The sequence below is a fragment of the Lycium barbarum genome, chromosome 9 (assembly GCF_019175385.1).
Source record: "Lycium barbarum isolate Lr01 chromosome 9, ASM1917538v2, whole genome shotgun sequence".
NCBI classification, from domain to species: domain Eukaryota; kingdom Viridiplantae; phylum Streptophyta; class Magnoliopsida; order Solanales; family Solanaceae; genus Lycium; species Lycium barbarum.
In genome coordinates, this window is record NC_083345.1 from 119,677,814 (window position 1) to 119,697,813 (window position 20,000).

General features: G+C 34.0%; 2 protein-coding genes across 6 annotated transcripts; both read right to left on the bottom strand.

The window, feature by feature from the left end:
• Positions 1-4,505: 4,505 nt before the first annotated feature.
• On the bottom strand, positions 4,506-12,945 carry LOC132609663 (growth-regulating factor 4-like). Of its 5 annotated transcripts, XM_060323744.1 has the most exons (6): positions 12,616-12,945; positions 12,027-12,063; positions 11,563-11,817; positions 7,693-8,071; positions 5,660-6,063; positions 4,506-5,068 (listed from the first exon to the last, which is right to left on the bottom strand). In XM_060323744.1, exons 3-6 carry the CDS (start codon positions 11,768-11,770, stop codon positions 5,061-5,063), a joined length of 999 nt encoding a protein of 332 aa, XP_060179727.1. In that variant the 5' UTR covers positions 11,771-11,817; positions 12,027-12,063; positions 12,616-12,945; the 3' UTR covers positions 4,506-5,060. The 5 variants fall into 5 exon arrangements, with proteins under 5 accessions (XP_060179727.1, XP_060179726.1, XP_060179728.1 ...); XM_060323743.1 differs by lacking the exon at positions 12,027-12,063; XM_060323745.1 differs by having other exon boundaries at positions 11,563-12,063.
• A 1,166-nt stretch (positions 12,946-14,111) lies between these two features.
• LOC132612366 (cell division cycle 20.2, cofactor of APC complex-like) lies at positions 14,112-17,513 on the bottom strand. Its single transcript, XM_060326641.1, has 5 exons — positions 17,235-17,513; positions 16,033-16,302; positions 15,561-15,830; positions 14,642-15,226; positions 14,112-14,543 (listed from the first exon to the last, which is right to left on the bottom strand). The coding sequence occupies exons 1-5, from the start codon at positions 17,316-17,318 to the stop codon at positions 14,403-14,405; spliced, it is 1,350 nt and encodes a 449-aa protein (XP_060182624.1). The 5' UTR covers positions 17,319-17,513; the 3' UTR covers positions 14,112-14,402.
• Between the last annotated feature and the right edge of the window lie 2,487 nt (positions 17,514-20,000).

Below are 20,000 nucleotides of genomic sequence, written 5' to 3' on the forward strand. Positions count from 1 at the left end.
GGAGCACAAACTACAATGTTATATTAATCGTGTTTTGAACATAGTATATGTATATATATTATATGCATAAAAATAGTACAAATTAATAATGTCCCAAAAAAAAAAAGCGCACCCCATAAAGGATGGACCTCATACTAAACAACATCAAGCAATATAAAAAAAAAAAAAAAAAATGGAACCCACCATCTCCAAACTCACTATAAAAAAAAAGTGGACCTCATATTAACAAAATCAAGCAATATCCAAAAAAAAAAAAATGAACTCCATATTAAAAAAAAAATGATGTCAAAAAAAAAGTGCACACTTTGTATTCGTAGTAAACACTAATATACTAAAGTTTTAGATACGGAGTACAAACTACAATGTTATATTAATCGTGTTTTGAACATAGTATATATATATATATATATATATATATATATATATATGCATAAAAATAATGCAAATTAATAATGTCAAAAAAAAGTGCACTACATATTAAAAAAATCAAACAATATTCATGTAATTTTCAAAGTATCTCATTAAGTCAATAATGATGAATTCATTGCCACGTGCGTATCAATCCATTAGTGGGAGCAAATGAAATTGCTTTTCTTCAAAAAGTTAAGTAGTCAAACATACAGTTTTTTTTTTTATATTAGCCTGAGATCTAATCTAAATATTAAACTATTGTATTTGTTATTCCGCCATGTCATTTATTTGTTATGTTCACTAAAATAAATATACTGAAAATATTTATATTTTAAAATAAGATAGAATTTAATTACTTTTTTATTTTTATTCTTACTCTAATAAATGTGAAAAGAGATTAATGTCGTAAAAAAAATATATCAAATGGAGATCAAATAATGAATAAGGTAAATTAGTCAAATTATAACTCCAATCGACGTTTTCTTAAAAAACCATGCAAAAGACAACATGACAAGTAAAATGAGCTAAACCGAAAATATTTACCAAAAATTAAAAAATAGTATTTCTTCGTTTAAATAGAAAATCAATTTCTACTTTGTTTCGTTTTAAACATGTAAAATTAATTTAATAATTTGAATTAGAATTATCCAAATCAAAATTTGATAAAAAATAATAAGTATTTTACACCTTTAAATTAATCGAATTAAAATTGAAAGTATCAACTGATGCTTAAATATTGCTATTGTTTTATCTCAAAGAGAGGAAAATAGTTTCCTTTTAAACAAGTCTTCTCTTTTAAAAAATATTAATAAATTTTTGCCGATTTTGTATTTGTAGCAAATATTATTATAATAAAATTTTAGATACGGAGCACAAACTACAATGTTAGATTAATCGTGTTTTAAACATAATATATACTATATATATATAATCACTATTCAAAGACAACTACATACACATAGATGCACTATAATCTAAAGTGTTGGGCCCCGTGCAGCGCACATAGATGCACTATAATCTAAAGTGTTGGGCCCCGTGCAGCGGCCGTCTAGTTATATAGAAACATGAGTTTTAAGTGTTGGATCGTCGTCCTCACAATGCAATAGAGTAATTTTGACTGGTTGATGGTATCAAGTACTTACACATGACTGCTATCTTTCCTTGCTTATCCGACTTTAACACTCAATTCTTTTTCTTCATCCATTTGAGGTTGGCCCCGCAACTTTTCTTTTAAATCCTTTTTAGCCCCTTACTCCTTTGATTTATATTACTCTCTCTGGCTCAATTTAAATGTCTTAGTTTGACTGGGTATAAAATTTGAATCTCATGGTTCTAAATTAAAAATGTGTATGATGTACTAAAATGTCTTTTAAATCTTGTGGTTTTAAACTAATCATGTAGTGTTTGAATTATCAACTTACTAAATATAGAAAGAAACACGCGTTTGGGGACAAAGGAAAGTAAAACACTTAAATTGGAACAAAGAAGGTAGTATATATGATATTTTTAGCTTTTATATTTTGTTCAAAACGAATAGTTTTTACGTAATCAAGAAGATATTAATAGCTTTTAGCTTTTATTTTCTTTGTTCAAATTACCTTAATTAGATAAATGCATGTTTACATAACCAAGAAATTATATAATATTGAGACTATTATAATTTAGTGAAATCACTTTCTACTCTCTAGGCATAAGCAACTCTTTAAGCGGTGTATTCGAACTAAAAACACCATCTAATATGAACCGGAGGGAACATTACGTCCCTCTATATATTTGTCATTATACATTTTGGCAAAATTTAGGAAATTGTAGAGCCACATTTTTGTTTCTAACTAAAGAATTTTTTAGATCTTATTAATTAGTCTCTCTTTATTTCAATTTATGTGGCATTTTTCATTTTTCGAGAGTTAATTTGATTAAACTTTGAAGTTCAATTAAATTAGATCCACTTAATATTTTAAATTAAAATTAAGATATTGGAAACTATTAAAAAAAAGTACTATATATTACAATTTTAACTGAGAATTAATATTTTTTAAGGATAAACTATATATGAACTAAATTTATTCTTGAGGTTCACTTAATGAATTTAGTTTTTTTCCTTTATTTCATCTGAAATTAAGCTTAAATTACCATATTTAACTAATATAAACTCATGCGGCATGAAATATCGTGAGTGAAATTAAAACTTAATAAATACCAAAAACTATTTCTATCTATAAATAAAGAAATTGTTATTCACAAATTCATAAATTTGTAATACTTTCCAATTTATGATTTCACAGAATTGTAACTATTTTATATAATTTAGATCATGTTGCTTTACAAAATGTTGAGTCGGTTGTATCTCTTTGGTATTTGATAATTTTCCTGTCAATCTTCCTTCCTCATAAATAATTTTTTATTTAAAATGTCAATCTTCGAAAACACCACTTATTTTGAAATAAAATGAAAAGGTAAAAACATCAGTTATTTTGAAATGAAGAGAATATCAGCACGGGCTAACCCCATCTAGTTTTTTTTAGAAGAAAGGAAAAAAGCAGAAAGAAGGGGACAAAAAAGGAAAACCATTATTGTGAGTTTGAGACCTAAACAAACAAGAATTCAACATTATAAGATTTATACATAGACATGTTAAAAGAAATTTACATCAGTCACATGAAAGATATCAACAGACAACTCTTCATAGAAAATAATTTTTTAATTTTAAAAATAAGATAGATTACCAATTATATGATCTGATAGTGTAAAAGATAATACTATTCGTGTGTATGTAAACTAAACTTTAAAAAAAAAAAAAAAAAAAAGGAGAGCTGGGAATATTGCAAGTCAAACGTACAGATAAAGCATATGACAAGTAAAAAATTTTGGACTTTGCATCACATGGCGAATGTTTGATTCTTTATTTCTTGCCAGAATTTCCATATATGAAATATCTTTTTATTTTCCCTTTTTCTTATAGAAAGGGAAAAAAATTGTGAAAATAAGATCTCTTGACCTCTTACAATTTGAATGGAAGAAAATGACAGATCTTTTATGTGTAAAAAATGAAGATCTCTTGCAAAAGAGTCATAAACTAAAATAAGTTTGTAAAAGGACAAAAATCTATTTCTCCAATTTTCCAAACCTCGTGTTTATCCCAAACAACATTCACTTACCATAGTTAAGTGATAGATTGAAACAACAATACATACCATAGTCATGATATAGATTGAAACAACAATACATACCATAGTCATGATAAGCAATAAGAGTGTATATATATGCACAGTGCCAAAATTACTAGGTTCGAAACACTACATCCGCCACCAGTTAAAATAAGGCAAAACTAATACTTTCATCATCCCAATTTATATGAAAATACTTGGCTGAATACAAAGTTTGAATTACTGATCTTACTAATATTTATATCATTGATTGCAAAAGAAAATATCAAGATAATGATTGACAATTTAGTTTAGTAAATAAAACGTCATATCAAAAGTTAAAATCTTATTAGTTTAATCAACTTGATTTTTTTGAATTTACGAGAGCTGCATATAAAACTAAATGATATAGAACATTGTAATTATCCTAAATGAAAAGAAGTTCACATAAATTGGACGGAAAAAATACTAATTTTTTGTTGTTACTACATGGCAAAAACAGAAAGAGGTGAAAAACTCATTATGTTCCTATAAGAACAGTTAGCAGAACATTCTTCCTTAGTGGTTCAAGAATACTATAGTTAAGTGATTAAAGTTTGTGAGCAAATACGGATCCTTCCAAGTTTGTGATCCTTGAAGCCATGTTATATGGAACCTCTTAAACTAGAACATCTTTTTATAATCGTAATGTTCGGACCAGCCTGCATGCTACCTCGTACCAACACAAGTACCGAATAACTCTGTCCATCAAGACTTAAACAGCTGACAAGAAATCACCTATTGTTTTTGCTTCCCGTGGAATCTGAACCTTCTTAAACTCGACTTGCTTTCGATCTATCTCCGGCATGCATTGATATAATAAGACTAGAGCAATGCAAACATGTAAGTAGCAAGAGTACATGTCTGATCCATTTGATACGATAACAGCATTGATCGGCAACCTTAAGCAAATGGTAAGTAACTTGCTATAACAAGTTAGATCATACTTATAGTGCAAAACAATTCCTTACACATTCAATGTATACAACATCACTTAAATCCCGTTTCTTAATGGCAAATAACAGCCACAAGAGTTTCCTTGAGAATAGGATTAGTCAGAGATCAAGTGCACCGAAACACAAAACTAACCACAACCCCAATGAGATGATTTCCAATCATAAAATGGATTGATCTCCCACAAATTGATCATCTCATCCAGCAACTGACTTGAATAAATACACTATTGTTTTTATGGCTAACTAGTGCAGAACTTGTCTTATAAGCCATCTAGTATTTGTTTAAAAGAGTATTGAAATTGAAGCACAACTACGAACACAATGCAAGGACTAAATGAACCAGTAATATTAAAAAGTACATGTAGCTCATACAAGCAGAGGTCACAACTTGATGGGTCGATCCACCTACACGTCTTGCTTTTACTATTATATCAGGAGTAAACTCTAGGACAATCATTCCTCTGCATAGCACCAAAGACTGCTTAGAGTTAGTGCAGCGTCAACTTCCTCAAGCATCTGCACCCACAAACAAAAACGAAGAGCAATGGTAAGCTTGCTATGCAGCACTTATGATGGGGAAAAAATGCAGAAATAGGACACCATAAGGGGTGATCTTGATTTTTGGCTCCGCTTAATAAAATCTTTAAAAAATGACCTCAATTGCCCATCAGGCATATTTTCTAGTTGTAGTGTGTGCATAAGTTACTTTTGCCTATGAGACAGGCAAGCAGGAGATCGGGACATAACAAGAAATTACAGACAGAGAAGATAGTGCTATGTATTGCACTATTGCCTATCGGACAGGAGTTTAAGTTGTAAAATGGACTTGTGCACAATTAAGCAACACAAACACTTTCACCTATGAAGCAGAACTTGTTGCCAATAGAGCAAGTTAATTGTTTCTGACTTATCGAATTGTCCCGAATTCCTGCCTCATAGGCAAACTAATTTATACCAATAACTTATGGCAGATATACAAAACAAGTCATTTTCTAAAGATTTTAGTAACTGGGGCCAACAGTTCATGTCCACCCCATATGGGAGTTATTATTGCAAATCACCTACTATAATGGGATAAACAGGTAGAGAAAGATGCTAAAATCTCACCATTTCGGGAACAAGCACTCCTTGAAGAAAATCCAGAAGGAGCATTTGGAATGGATATGGACAGCTGAGAGGTGGAGAAATTATTTTTGCTGGACACCTCGTCGAGATTGGACCGTGATTCTTTGGATGTAGGCCACTCGTCAAAGAACGAGCGCATTGGATTCTGTGGCTCCTGCTTTACTGTACCAGGCGAGCCTATGTCACTGCTAAAGAAGCAATGTTGGGGTTGCTGTTTTGATTCAATCACAGGCTCAAATGGATTAGCTGAGGAGCTGCCCAGCAGCTGGGAGTCATTTTTCGGATTAGTCATGGGCTTTGACGGGATTTGTGATGGCATCAGACGCCACATGTTGTCCGTGTTAGAACCCGCCACATCAGCATCAGGAGGCATTCCATGGAGATACCTGTGTAGCATTTCATGAAACTGGATTTTATGCCATTTACGCCAAAGGCAAGACCAACATTATACACCATATCAGACATTCTTACTGGAGCAGTGTAATAAGAAAATACACATGGAACTTCGAATGGTACCCAACCTCCTACCATTAAGGGGTCGTTTGGTAGGGTGATTCTAGTACAATGTTTGGATGCAAATTTATGTCTAGTACAACTAATACCTATATTACTTATACGCCCTATTCAGTAATATTTATACATAGTAAATCATAGCATTAACAATAGAAGTACTATTCTTATAATTATACACCCTATTTAGTACTATTTAGAAATTATGCAACAACAACAACATACCCAGTGAAATCCCACAATGTGGGGTCTGGGGAGGGTAAAGTGTACGCAGACCTACCCTACCTCGGAAGGTAAGGAGGCTGTTTCCGAAAGACCCTCGGCTCAAGAGACATTTAGAAATTATGCAATGCATGTTATTTTTAATACAACAAACCAAGCAGTCGATAAGAGAGAACGCCATCATAACTTGTCTTCGAACCAAACAATCCCTAAATGTGGAGTAAACGCTGTCTAAGAAAAGGGCTGAAAAGAACAAGATATAGTTTCCTTAAATTAATGAGTTTTTATTGAAAACCAGAAAAATTCCTTTTTGATAAAGATTGACAATGTCATGCTTGTATTAAGTAGGGGATGCAGTGTAAGCAGGGAAACTTTGTCATCTTTTGTCCTCTTGCATAAATATCTTGTCCTCCTTATACGAATCTGACAAATATAGAAGGATTCTAACTGTGCTATAGTTGATGAGCTGAAAGTGATGAAGTTGACGATGAGATAAGATTTGAGATTTTTTTATGACATTGATGATGAGATAAGATTTGAGATAACACCATGATTAGTGATATCCGTTAAGTGCTCATGATAATAACTATCATTTCAACCTTTTTATGTAAGATAATGAAAACCTCAAATTATTTACAAAGGGAAGATAGTAATTGAAGAATATGCCTGCTACTTGAACTATTACAATCAACGTTTTCAGAATAGTTTAAGAAATTTAAAAACGTTTCAAGTTTGGAACAACTGGAAACAAAGAAGGATTGACAACCCATCTCCTATTTAGCATCCTCTCAAATGTAAAAGATTTGAGCCAACAATTCTTTCATCAGCAATAGAAAACACAGAATATCCGTTTCAATTTGTTTGTCTTAGCTTGATTGGTATGGAGTTTATGAAAGTAAAGAAGACCTTTTAATCTTGTCGTCTTAAACTAAAGATATATATAATGTATCACAATGCCCTTTAATCTTGTGGTCCTAAACATCCCATGTGGGATCTGAAATTAAAGAGTTGCCAAATTAAAAAAGAGACATTCTTTTTTAAACAGACTAAAAAGGAAAGTAAAGGAAAGTAAGACAAACAAATTGAAACAGAGGGAGTATTAAACAGGCTATGTGACCAAAAACCGAGATTTGATGCAAAGCTATGGGAGAATTTAGATGAAAGTAACATAACTGGCATGTCAATTACTTGAGAACTTTTTAACAGAAGCAAGTAATCAAGCTGCACGATGGTAAGAGAAAGATGCATACAAGGAGAACATGAACCATAGAGGACAGATGTACCTATAGTCCTTGTTATTTATCCCATAGGAGGCAGGCTCCATCTGTAGATTCGTAGTAGTGCTTCCATAACTCATTCCGTCTGAATTAGCAACGGAATATAATGGCATATTTTGAAAGCTTCCACTGCTATTTCTTTGGAAACTTCCACTTCTATTGCTGCTCCCAGTAGTAATGTGTGATATACTTGTCGACAAGGACTGGGATGTCGTTTGAGATTCCACAGGCTTTCTTGAACGGTTACGGCCTCGATGCATGTGCCGCTCACAATATTTGGAGTCAGGATGTGCATCTTTCGAGCACCTCCACTTCTTTCCATCTGTCCTTCTACACCTTCCTGGCTCGGGGTCAAACTTCTTCCCATAATAGGAACAGTAACTCACTGCACATGTAAAATACATTGCCACATTTACATAACAAGCCCCACATCCACCAACCAAAAGGAAAAACCTTTATCATGCAAAATGATTTATTTTTGGGAGATCAGGGAAGGTCAGAATTTCATTGATATTGCATCCAATCCCTTGGAGTTTTGACGGCAGTGTAGCCATTCAAATGTCGCATTTTTTTTTTTTGGCAAAAAGAAAATATTTTGCTATATTTGAACGGCTACACTTCCATCAAAACTCCATGAGACTGAAATTTCTGTGACAGACTTGTTCTCAAATTTTCCCATGTTAGATTGTCAAAGTGTTTTGGGAAACATTTTTTCTAGCACAAGTTTCTTAAAAATGAGGAAAATGACTTCCCTAATGGAAGTTGAGAAAACATGCTTCATAAGTGACATTTCAAATTCATTGTCTCCTCCCCATCCCCGCCACCATCAAACCCCCATCCCAACCATAGTGTTTTGCTAGATTACATATAAATGCTCTTGGGATAATATTTTTTTGCTTACTTACCAAATACTAGAAAATAATAGAAACCCACTCGTTTTCCAAAAAAAAACATTTTCCATGGAAAATATTTCCTTCATTCCAAACACACCCTTGGGCACAACCTTAATAGAGTACTACATGATGGAGACATTGAAATCTAATACAACTGTAAACTATGAAATCATGTCTAAAAGAAAGAGAGAAAAAGCAAGAGAAGCAAGAACATGTCAACCCTGGGTGTACTGCCAATTTCCAATTTGCCATAATGAAACACAAAGCTATAGCCCACCAGCTGCCAAGACGGTGGATATATGTTTAAGTAAGCGTTTTTGCCAAAAATTAAACTATGTATATATCTAAATGACATCTTTACAGAAATCGTCTACAATATAAAACCAAATAACAAATCCAACTGACAAAAACAATTGGATTTAGTATATTGATGAACGCTAGTATCCATTTAGATAAGGTCAGGGGTTTGAATCATAAAACCCGAGGTACTCTTTTTTTCCCCTTTAAATGAGACAATGTCAGCTTACCCAGCTTTTTTTAGGGAAGTCATTTTCCTCATTTTTAAGAAACTTGTGCTAGAAAAAATGTTTCCGATCTAACATGGGAAAATTTGAGAACAAGTCTGTCACAGAAATTCCAGTCTCATGGATTTTTGATGGAAGTGTAGCCGTTCAAATATAGCAAAATATTTTCTTTTTGCAAAAAAAAAAAAAAAGCGACATTTGAATGGCTACACTGCCGTCAAAACTCCTTTGCGATGCACCGGTGTTTTAACTTCTTTTTTAGGTATTGCATAAATTTCAAAAAAGGAATTAACACTTCCCCCCCCCCCCCCCCCCCAAAAAAAAAAAAGAGTTAAAATGCAAAATACTTCTTGTTATCTCCTTGGCCTCCGTTTCTCTCTCAATTTCACAATTTGGCAGGTGTAAATATACAACTCTTTTTTTTTTATAAGAGAATATAACAGAATTTTCAGTTGAAAATATACAACTCTTAACTTTTAAATTTGGTCATTTCTAAGGTGTACACTTGTTTGCCAGAGTTTTAGCTTGTTTCTTTATGTTTTTTCTTCTTTTTCTTAAAAGACCTACAGGGATTTATTTGATTGCATTTTAGGTGCTGCCTCAGTCAGAGAAAACTCGTCCCACTTTCTGCCAGTGTGGGGCACTGTTATTCACTAATCTTTTGAATCTAAAAATAATTAACTCGTATTGCTATTTTGTTTTATTTACTCTACAATTTTTGTGATTGAATCTTGTTTATTTATAAAAAATATTGATACATTTTAATAATAAGAACAACAAAAAATAAGAAATTTGAGAACTTTGAAGCAAAGTATGAAACTTGAGATTGTGTAAAGATTGAAATTTTACAGTAAATAGTTAAATTCGTTATACACATTTGGCTAGTTAGATCAGAACATAAATTTGTAAATGACTATCAAATTTAACATCTCTCGGCTCTCTACTTTAATGTTGGCCTGTCATTGGAAATCCAAAGTCCGCCACTGAATGCACCCACAATTAGATTGCACTAGACCAATTCAAAACCAAAAGCAGTTCATCCTAATCACAAATAATTTAAGATAAAAAGAAAAGGAGAAAGCTTTTTTTATAATGGAGAAATCCCCGAGCCGAGGGTCTTCCGAAAACAGCTTTTCTACCTCCAGGAGGTAGCTGTAAGGTTTGCGTACACTCTACCCTCCCCTCCCCAGACCCCACTTGTGAGATTACACTATTACACTAGGTATGTTGTTGGAGAAATCTCCGAGGGAAGTGGCGCACGGTTCAGAACTTGGTGGATAATGACCGCGCCCCTCTATTCTTCTCCACTTAAGTACTAGACCTTTATGGGAGGTTCGATACTGTGATGAACACCTAAACCACACGAGCAGGCTGTTACCACAAGACGAGAGAGGGGGGCCAAAGAGATGAATGATTTTTCTAGCACTTTTTTTAATAGCCGATAAATCTGTCAGGGGAGAACTTGAGGAAGAGGAAGATTACCTGTGTTTGTTGGTGCTTCATGTGCAAAGAATCAGGGTAAGACGTAGATCACCTACTCTTACATTGCCGGGTAGCATCTTCGTAATGGGGGGGGGGGGGGGGGGGACTTGATGAGATGGTTTAGTTTCGAGTGGGTAATGCCGAGAACTGTGAAAGAAACTATGTTTAGCTGGGCTCGTAGAAGACGAAGGAGGAGATGCAGGGCATGTGAAGTTGCCCCTTTAGAGCTAATGTGGACCATATGAAGAGAAAGGAATAGGAGAGCTTTTGATGGAATAGAGAAAGATTTTGTGCACTTGAGAAATCTTGAGAAATCTTGAGAAATAGCCTCTTTTCCCTTGTTTCTTTTTGGTGCACCCATGACGTTACTTTTCGTATAGATGATTGAGTGATTTTCGTAGAAAATCATGTATTCTTGTAGGATTTTCTACTTTTTGCTATGCTCCTTGTATACCGGCTAGTTAATGCCCCTTTTGTTAATAATATTCTTACTTCATCAACAAAAAAAAAAATCCGTCAGGAGCCAACCGTAGCCTTTGAACCTCGGGGATGATGAGTCCGTCCCTCAACCCTTCTCCACTTAAATACAGGACGTAGAGGGCTCGAAACTTGTGACCTAAGACACAAGTCCCTCAACCTTTGCCAATTTAGCTAAGCATTAATAGATAATGAATGGATAATATACTTCCACCAAAGATTTCAGAATCAAAACTAAGGAATGGAAGCTTTATTATACTTCCATAACAAAATTTGAAGTTCTTTTCTTTTTAAAAAAGCAATGAGAAACAATGTTCCTAGCTCTGCATGTCTCCAATTTCACCATCAAATTACAGTAAGCTTCCCATTCATAAATGCAAAACACAATAAAATGCTCAACTGAAACTAACTAACCTAATTAAGAACCAATTAACAAACAAACAAAGAAAACAGAACTTTAAACTGAAAAAAAAAAAAAAAAAAAGATAGAAGAAACATACAGCTAGGATGATTGAAGAACCTGGCTGAAATAGCATCAAAACTCCGGCGAATCGGTACTACCAGGTCCAGCGGCACAGGTAATCCTGCCACCAAATACTTATAAATCATTGCTTGATGCTCCAATTCCTGCCACTGCACCGCCGTAAACGGTGGCCGAAATCCATAGTCATACCCCATCCCCACCCCGATTTCTGAGGTCCCACTCATCTCCTCCAAGAAAATTTTTCTGAACACCCTTTTCCCTTTTCTAAAAGCTGCACCCAAAAAAAACACAACAACAGTTAATAAAGGGCAGCTTGATGCACTAAGCTCGCGGGGTCCAGCAAACGAAAAACATATTGTAGTTAATATAGAAACTAAGAAACATATTGTAAATGCTGAAACAGAGAAAGTAAAAACAAGAGAAGTCTTTTTTTTTTTTTTTTTTTTTTTTTTTGTGTGTGTTTCTTGAGTGCAAGAGAACCTTTTTTCTTTACACGCCCTTTTCGTTATTCTAAAAGCTGCACCCAAAAATGAATACAACAGCAGTTAATATACATACATATAGTAAATGCTGAAACAGAGAGAAAAAACAGGAAAATCCTTCTTTTTTTTTTTTTTTTTTTTGTGTGTGTGTGTTTCTTAAGTGCAAAACAACTTTTCTTTTAGCTAATTCACACACTCTTTTCCCTATTCTCCCAAAAATGAATATAAACAGCAGTTAATATACATACATATTATAAATGCTAAAACAAAGAAACAAAAAAAAAGTCTTTTTTTTTCTTTTTTTGTGTTTCTTGAGTGCAAGAATTATTTTTTAAACTTTTTTTGTGTTTCTTGAGTGCAAGAATTGTTTTTTTTTTCTAATTCACACACCCTTATCCTTATTCTTAAAAGCTGCACCCAAAAATGAATATAAACAGCAACTAATATACATACATATTGTAAATGCTGAAACAGAAAGAGAAAAACAAGAAAAGTCTTTCTTTTTTTGTGTGTGTGTATAAGTGTAACTGTGTGTATTTTCACTATGTGTGTGTGTATAGATAGAGAGCAGAGGTTGTTGAGGTTACCTAAAAGGGGGACAGATCTAGGGTTTTGGATAAACCTGCAAAGATAAGCAGAGAGAAAAGTTTTTTTTTTTTTTTTTTTTTTTGAGTGAATGAAGTGATAAGAAGAGTAGTACTGAGGGACTGATAGTGTAGTAGTAGTACTTGTTAATGGGGTTTGATTAGATGGTAATTAAGAGTTAATCAAATGGAGATTTGAAAGTTGACATTGTGTTTTAGGAATGGAAGAAACGGGGTTTTGAGGAAGTTAATGATTTTTTTGGGAGTGTTGAGGTTAAGAGAAGCATTAGGACATGGGAATAAGGATGTGGGGTTGAGGTTTGAAGGGACCTTAGTGTATGGGGGGCCATGTCTTTGTATGTTGGGGTCTCTTTCTTCTTTTTCTTTCAAAAGTGTTCATATGATTGTATTTTATAGGCATAATATATAAATAGGTTCTTAAATTTGATTTCAGTTGGCATGTATATCATTCAATTTTGGGTGTACATAAGTAGACACCTCAATTTGTATAAAGTTGAACAAATAAACACAAATGCTAACGTGGCATTAATGCGGCACTGACGTGGCCCTCCAATATTTATGTGTCACGTTAGTATCATATCATCATTTGTGTTTACTTATTTAACTTTATACAAGTTAAGGTGTCTACTTGTACACAATCAAAGTTGGAGGGCATACTTATCAGCTGAGGCTAAGTTTAAGGGTCGATTTATGTATTATGTCAACTTGAACAAAAATAAAGATTCGCGCATAGCTTGATTAACTACTTAAATACTTATCAAGTTTTAAGAGTGTGGTAAGAAAAAGTTGTGAACAAATAGGCTAAGCGAAAATCACTTCTAACAAGGTATGCTACCTCCCACCGGCACAGTTACTGGATAACTCTGTCCATCGAAATTTGGACAGATGGAAAAAACCACCTTATATTTTTTACTTTCAATGGAATTGGACCATTTGAATAAAGTTAGTTCGTGTCTATCTTGATTAATTCACTGAATACTCGTCAAAGTTTAAGAGTGCAGACGAAGTTGTGAACGCGAAAAAGGGTCGCGGGAATCACCTCTAAAGGGCTATATTTCAACTTTCGTCATATAAACTTAAATAAATAAAAGAAGAACTACAAAGCTTTTTCTTGCTCTACTAAAACTCAAACATTGGTCTTCCATGATTCAACTTTCCTTGAATGTAAACTTTGTTCTTAAGGTCCAATATGAAGAATGACTACAACAAGAACATCTGCTCGCAGTGCTCTATTCATTTTCTTTTAATAGGAAACTATGACAAATTTGAGAGTCAATTCTTTATTCAAATAAAAGAAGCTTGAATTTTAGGGAATAAGCGATCCTCTTTAAGTTTTTATCACTCCAACACTCTCTTTTCACATAAGCTCTTTCTTCATGTACTATGATTGATCCATTTCTTTTGTAGATATCATTTTGTGTTTTATCTTTTATTTGCTCAGTTCATAATTTAATTTCACAATATGTATGACTGCCACATTATCAACACCTAACTCATGTAAAAGTATATACACAATCCATCTTATGAACTTTCAGAAGATCATACTATAATTACATTTAAATGACATTCTTCAAAAGTTCCCACAAACGGTCTTCTATACATTCAAAAGAACAAAAATGCATTTGCAATAACTCAGACCTATCTTCTATACATTCAATATAACAAAAAATGCATTTGCTATAACTCAGACTACTTGCTAGACCACATATCCTCAAAAGTATGAACAAACCTGCTTTCTCTTTACTAACTCCACCACTTGCATGATATTTTTATCTAATCTGAGCCAAGTCAAAAAATGGTTCTAGCTTTCTCTTTGGCACAGGCTTAGCCTCTTCAGGATTTCCAAAAACATTCCATAATCTTAGCGTCTCGTCAGCTGCTGCAGTTGCCACAGTATAGCCATTGGGACTCTGAAATATGTCAACACGTAAAGTCAGTAAACTGTAAAGCACCATGAAATACAAGCATAAACAAACACAAAGTGACATTTCTTGTTAAGCAATCATACCTGAACCATATGAAGAACTCTCGATGTGTGACCGAAAAGTTCTGAAATTTTCATCATAGAAGGATATTTCCAAACAGTGAGCTGGTTGTCCGTAAATCCATGAGAACTCAAAAGCTCACGCTCGTGTCGATTCCAAAGCAAGGAACAGACTTGTGAACCTGTATTCACAGAGTTCAAGCACGCCCCGGTGTTGGTGTTCCAAAACTTTATGCACTGATCGCCAACACCACCACCCGAGGCAACCATATTGCTCTGGAAAGGACACCAGGAAAGAGCTTTTACAGCAGCTGTGTGATCTGTCATACGGTGAACCCATTGGTGTTGTGTAGCATTATTAGGAGACCCCATCGATAAGCTCCATATATGAACCAAATTGTCGTTCCCTCCACTAGCCAATTGCTGGCCTGAAGCAGACCACTTCAATCCGCATATCTCCTGATTGTGTCCCCTGTATGTTCCAACTATGTGGGATCTTACACGCACATCATTGTTGATGATCATACAGTCCATGCCTCCAGTTGTCAGTATGTGGCCATTCCAATCAAGTGAGCCAACCCTTAATCTGTGTCCTCGTAAAGTCCTCAGCTGTTTATAAAGGCAAGATGTTAGACTTCTGATCAAGTATAGTAAAGATGAGGGTTTTTCCATTTTTGGCCTGTCGGCCAAATTTAATTACGAGCGCTAGCCAAAATATACATAACATACACACTGGTTATGTATATTTGTGTATACGATATGTATACTATATGGATATTTTAACTTAATATACATTACATATACATTAGCCGGCTATTATTTTTTAAAGCAGTCCAAAAAGGTAATTATCCCTAAAGATAAACTCAGTGTATATCTTGATTCCCACGTAATTTGCTGTTATAATAATTAGACTAAAAGAAAGAAGATGAAAGAAACTACTCACCAACCGGCTGGACTGGGTGTCCCACAGCTGAACGTGTGAATTATTCAAGGCCACTGCAAGGTGTCTTCCATCTGGTGACCAGCTGACACCGGTCACTGGCCCAAAATCATCATCGACCTCGAGAAGCTCAGTAGTAGACCCATTGGAAGCGTCCCACAGATATACAAAATTTCCTAAGGCAATGGCAATAACGTTACTGCTTCCCCAGTCTAACAAATTGAGATAAAAATCATCTAGGATTTCTGGAGCATCCAGGGTCCTTTCCGGAGACTGTTAACAAGCAAAGGAGTTCTCTAAGTTAGGAAAAAAACCAAAGATAAAACATTGGAAAATTATTACTTTTAGTCCCTCAAATATTGATAAATTCTTATTTTGGTCCTTGTGATTTCTGATAAAGCACATACGGTTAGCACGCGCGCGCGCACACGAAAAAAAAAAGGATAGTAAAAAGCAGGAAGAAAGAATAACTCACTTGGGGAATGTATCTCCTCTTTTTAACGGTTCTTGACTGTTGAATATGTGATGGAGATTCAGAAACTCTCTCAACCGAAGGTGGAGGCTTATTCTTAAAAGCAAGGATCCTCGTTCTATTCATGTTGAAAATTTCTGCTAATTGCTTCGAGTAAGCTTCTTTAGATGGAGAATTTACTCCAACGTGTTCCTTTTTAACCTTTCCACCACTGAGCATGTAATGTGCATAGTCAAAATCCATCGCAGAACGATTGGGAATGAACCTGTCCAGCTGCATTTCACAAATGTATCAATTAAAATCCAACCTTTACAGCAAATTTCATTAAAAAATCAATACACAACTTAATGCTGACACTTTTAAAAACTATGAAAATAATCATTAGAAGTACCACATTAAACATCATCCGCACATGTTAAAACAGTAGCCTTTTACCAATTTCCCTTATTCAATGTCCTAAGTTTGATTGACATATTAGGAATAAATTCTCAACAGCTTATTCACCTAGCTTCTTTCTCTTCATAAAGAAGTAAAATCATACACCAAATTTGGTACCCAAAAGTGGTAGTGATTAGCTAAGCACATTGGCCATACAGTTTAACCTGCATAACAGATAAAACTGGAAAATATACAACACGAATTTGATTGGAAGGTTCAATACCAAAAGCAGATCAAAAGAAATATATATGCATATTAAGATTCAATAGTGGAAAACCAAATTCCACATAATTTAAGGGAAAAACAAAACACACAAAACCCAAAAAGAAAAACATCAGAAGGAGGGACTATTTCTACAAAATTCAAAACCCAAAAATCTATCAAGTAATCATCAATTACACCTCAATTCGACTCGAATATAACAACCCCAATTTTCAAAATTTAAGCGAATAGCAAACCCCACAAAAAAAAGAAGAAATAACATACATGCAATATACATATAATATACTTACAATATACATACAATATACATTCAATATACATATAATATACTTACAATATACATACAATATACATATATATACTATATAAAGTTGCAAAATTCTAGCACAAAGCAAATCGCACAAACCCCAACAAGAAAATATTCAAAAAGAGACACTATAAGAACCCCAACTTCACAATCCAAGAAATTAGGACACAAAATCAAGAAACTTGGGTTATTGCACACACACACGAAAAAAAAAAAAAAGAGGAAAGAAAAAACATACATTTTCTTGAGAATTTTTCTTCATGTGAGACGTTTGATTAACAAGAGGTGGACGAAACTTGTTGTATCTACTGCCTGCATCCATAGATACAGACCACTGAATTACTCTTTGTATGTATCACTCAATACGTATAAATCTTTCGTATTACAAAAAAGGTAAAATTGTTAAACAATGACAGAGACAAGTTAAAGAATTAATAATGGAGACAGCAAATTGATAATTCTTGAGAGAAATATTAGAGCGGTTTTTTAATTTCTTGACTCAACGTATATGAGAGAAAATTTGGGTTTTTGTTTTACATGAGTTTAACGTATAACGGCTATATATACATTACGGAGTTTGGTTTAGCAATTTGGGTTATTGGGCCGCAAGAAACGGGTTTTAATTCGGGTCAATCTTGTGCTCCGGATATATTTTTCTTTTCTATTGGTTTCTTTTTTTCTTTCTCTAAAAAATTATAAAGAGAATCATATTTGACCTGCTTTGTTATTGTTTTATTCTAAACTTAAAGTCTATTGAAAATAGTCTCGCTACCTCTTAAGGTAGGAGTAAGGTCTTCGTACACTCTACCCAACCCATATTCCAGTTGTGGAATTACTCTGAGTATGTTATTGTTGTATAAGAGATATTATTTTTTGGCATGAAAGTGTGTCACGTAAACTGAAGTAAGGAAAATAGAGCTTTCATAATGAATTTCTAACGTGATAATTGCAACCATTCAAAGCATTCATGCTCGTGTTCGGATAAGCTAACATGGAAATCGTTGATAAAACATCCAATTGAGGATTATGAAAGAAATGATTGGTTACATGAAAATTAATTGACATCTTACACCTCAACTTAGCAGAGAAATTTGAGAATTTTTTAGAGAAGTATTAGAGCGTTAACGGGGTTTTTTTAAATTTCTTTAGTGAATGCTTGTGAAAATATGAGAGAATTTTCAGATTTTTTTTTTTTTTTTTTTTTTTAAATTGATGGGGTGTGAGCTTATAACGGCTATACATCCATTTTGGAGTTGGGTTGAAACGGATTATAATTCGGGTTAGTTTTGTGCTCCAGATACATCGTTGGGAGGGGAGAGGACTTGCTACTGTTTGATTTTTTTAGTTTTTTTTCCCTCTAAATGTTTTTTTGTAAAGACTAACAAGCAGGATACTATTTATTGGCCATTTCGAGCCTATCTTTAAAAATAGCAATCGTTATGGACTTTTACTGAAACATGAAAAGGTTCAGCATACGATGCTAAAGTTTGAAATTTTGACAAGCGAAACTATAGCACAATGTGCTTGAGTTTTTATTGATATGCTAAGCTCAGTAGTATCTTTAATCAACTAGAAAATGGTTCATTAAACGGCTAGTATATTTTGGTGTTAATCACGTCCTAAACCACTCTAGGAGCGTAATAATTTTGACCAACCAAAAATGAAAAAATTCATACCAAACACGCCCTTAATCCACTTTATGCCTCATCCAATCTTTATTTTGCGTCAGATCATTCTTAACACCAAATGCACAGTATAAGTTCATAACAACCAATTTAACCTTAATATTCATATAAATAAAGCCTAAGAGATAGATAAACTATAGTATAAACTCCGAAAATTTTGAGTTCATCAGTAATGGAAAAAAAAAAAACACCACACACATTACACTGAATTTTTTTTTGTTGTTGTAATATATACCACATGCATTTCATGATTGTTACGGATCATTCTATATTTTTTCTTATATAAAAAGAAAAAAAAGTTCAAATTTGTGTGTGAATTTGAAATTGTTCATTCATACCCTCCTTTAAAAGTTCAGAACAAATCGAAAGACCCAGCCGTTAAGGGTGGTTCGGTACGAAGGAAAATGTTTTTCAATTTTTTCATGTTCGTTTGGTCAAAAAATTTGGAAAACATTTTCTATAGGAAAACAAATTCCTTCAAAATGGGGAAAATGACTTCCATAATCGAAGTAGGAAAAACAAGTTCATAATTGGCATTTCACCAACCATCCTACCGCCGCAGTGGTGGCACCACCCAACCCACCCCCAACCCCTAAACCCTAACAACTCCCACAACCCCATGCACCCCCAACCCTCCACCACCCCACCCACTCCCCCTTAAAAAAAGTTTTAAAAAGTTTTTTTGTTTGGTTTTTTATACGCGCCCCCACCCCAACACCCCCTCCAGAAAGAAATTAATTTTTTTTTGAAAAGTTTTTTTTTTCAATTTTCTACGACTCCCCACTTCACAACCCCCAACCCCACCCCCCCAAAACCCCAACACCCACTCCAAAAAAAAATATTTTTTTTAAAAGAAAAAGTTTTTGTTTTATTTTGGTTTTCTACGCCACCCACCACCCCCACCAAAAAAGTAACTTTTTTCAGAAAAACAAAAGTTGTTTATTTATTTTAGTTTTCTACGACACCCCCCCCCCTCCCGCCCCAGCAACACCCCACCACTGCCTCCAAAAAAAAATTGTTTTTTGAAATTTTTTTCTTTTTTGATTTTCTACACGCCCTAAACCCCCCCTCCCCTTACCCCTTACCCCTCCCGAATTTTCTACATTATATTTAATTTTACCTTAAAAATAGAAAGTTTGCGTGGTTAAATTTGGTGTGGGGTGGATAAGAAAAAAATTCCCATTTTTTATAAAAGTAAAATAAAATATATGAAATAGAGAATTTGGGAAGGGGTGGGTAGGTGGGAGGGTTGGATAGAGCCGTGCGGTTGGGTGGGTGGTGTGTAGGTTAGGGGTGGGTGAAGATAAAGTGCGTTGGAG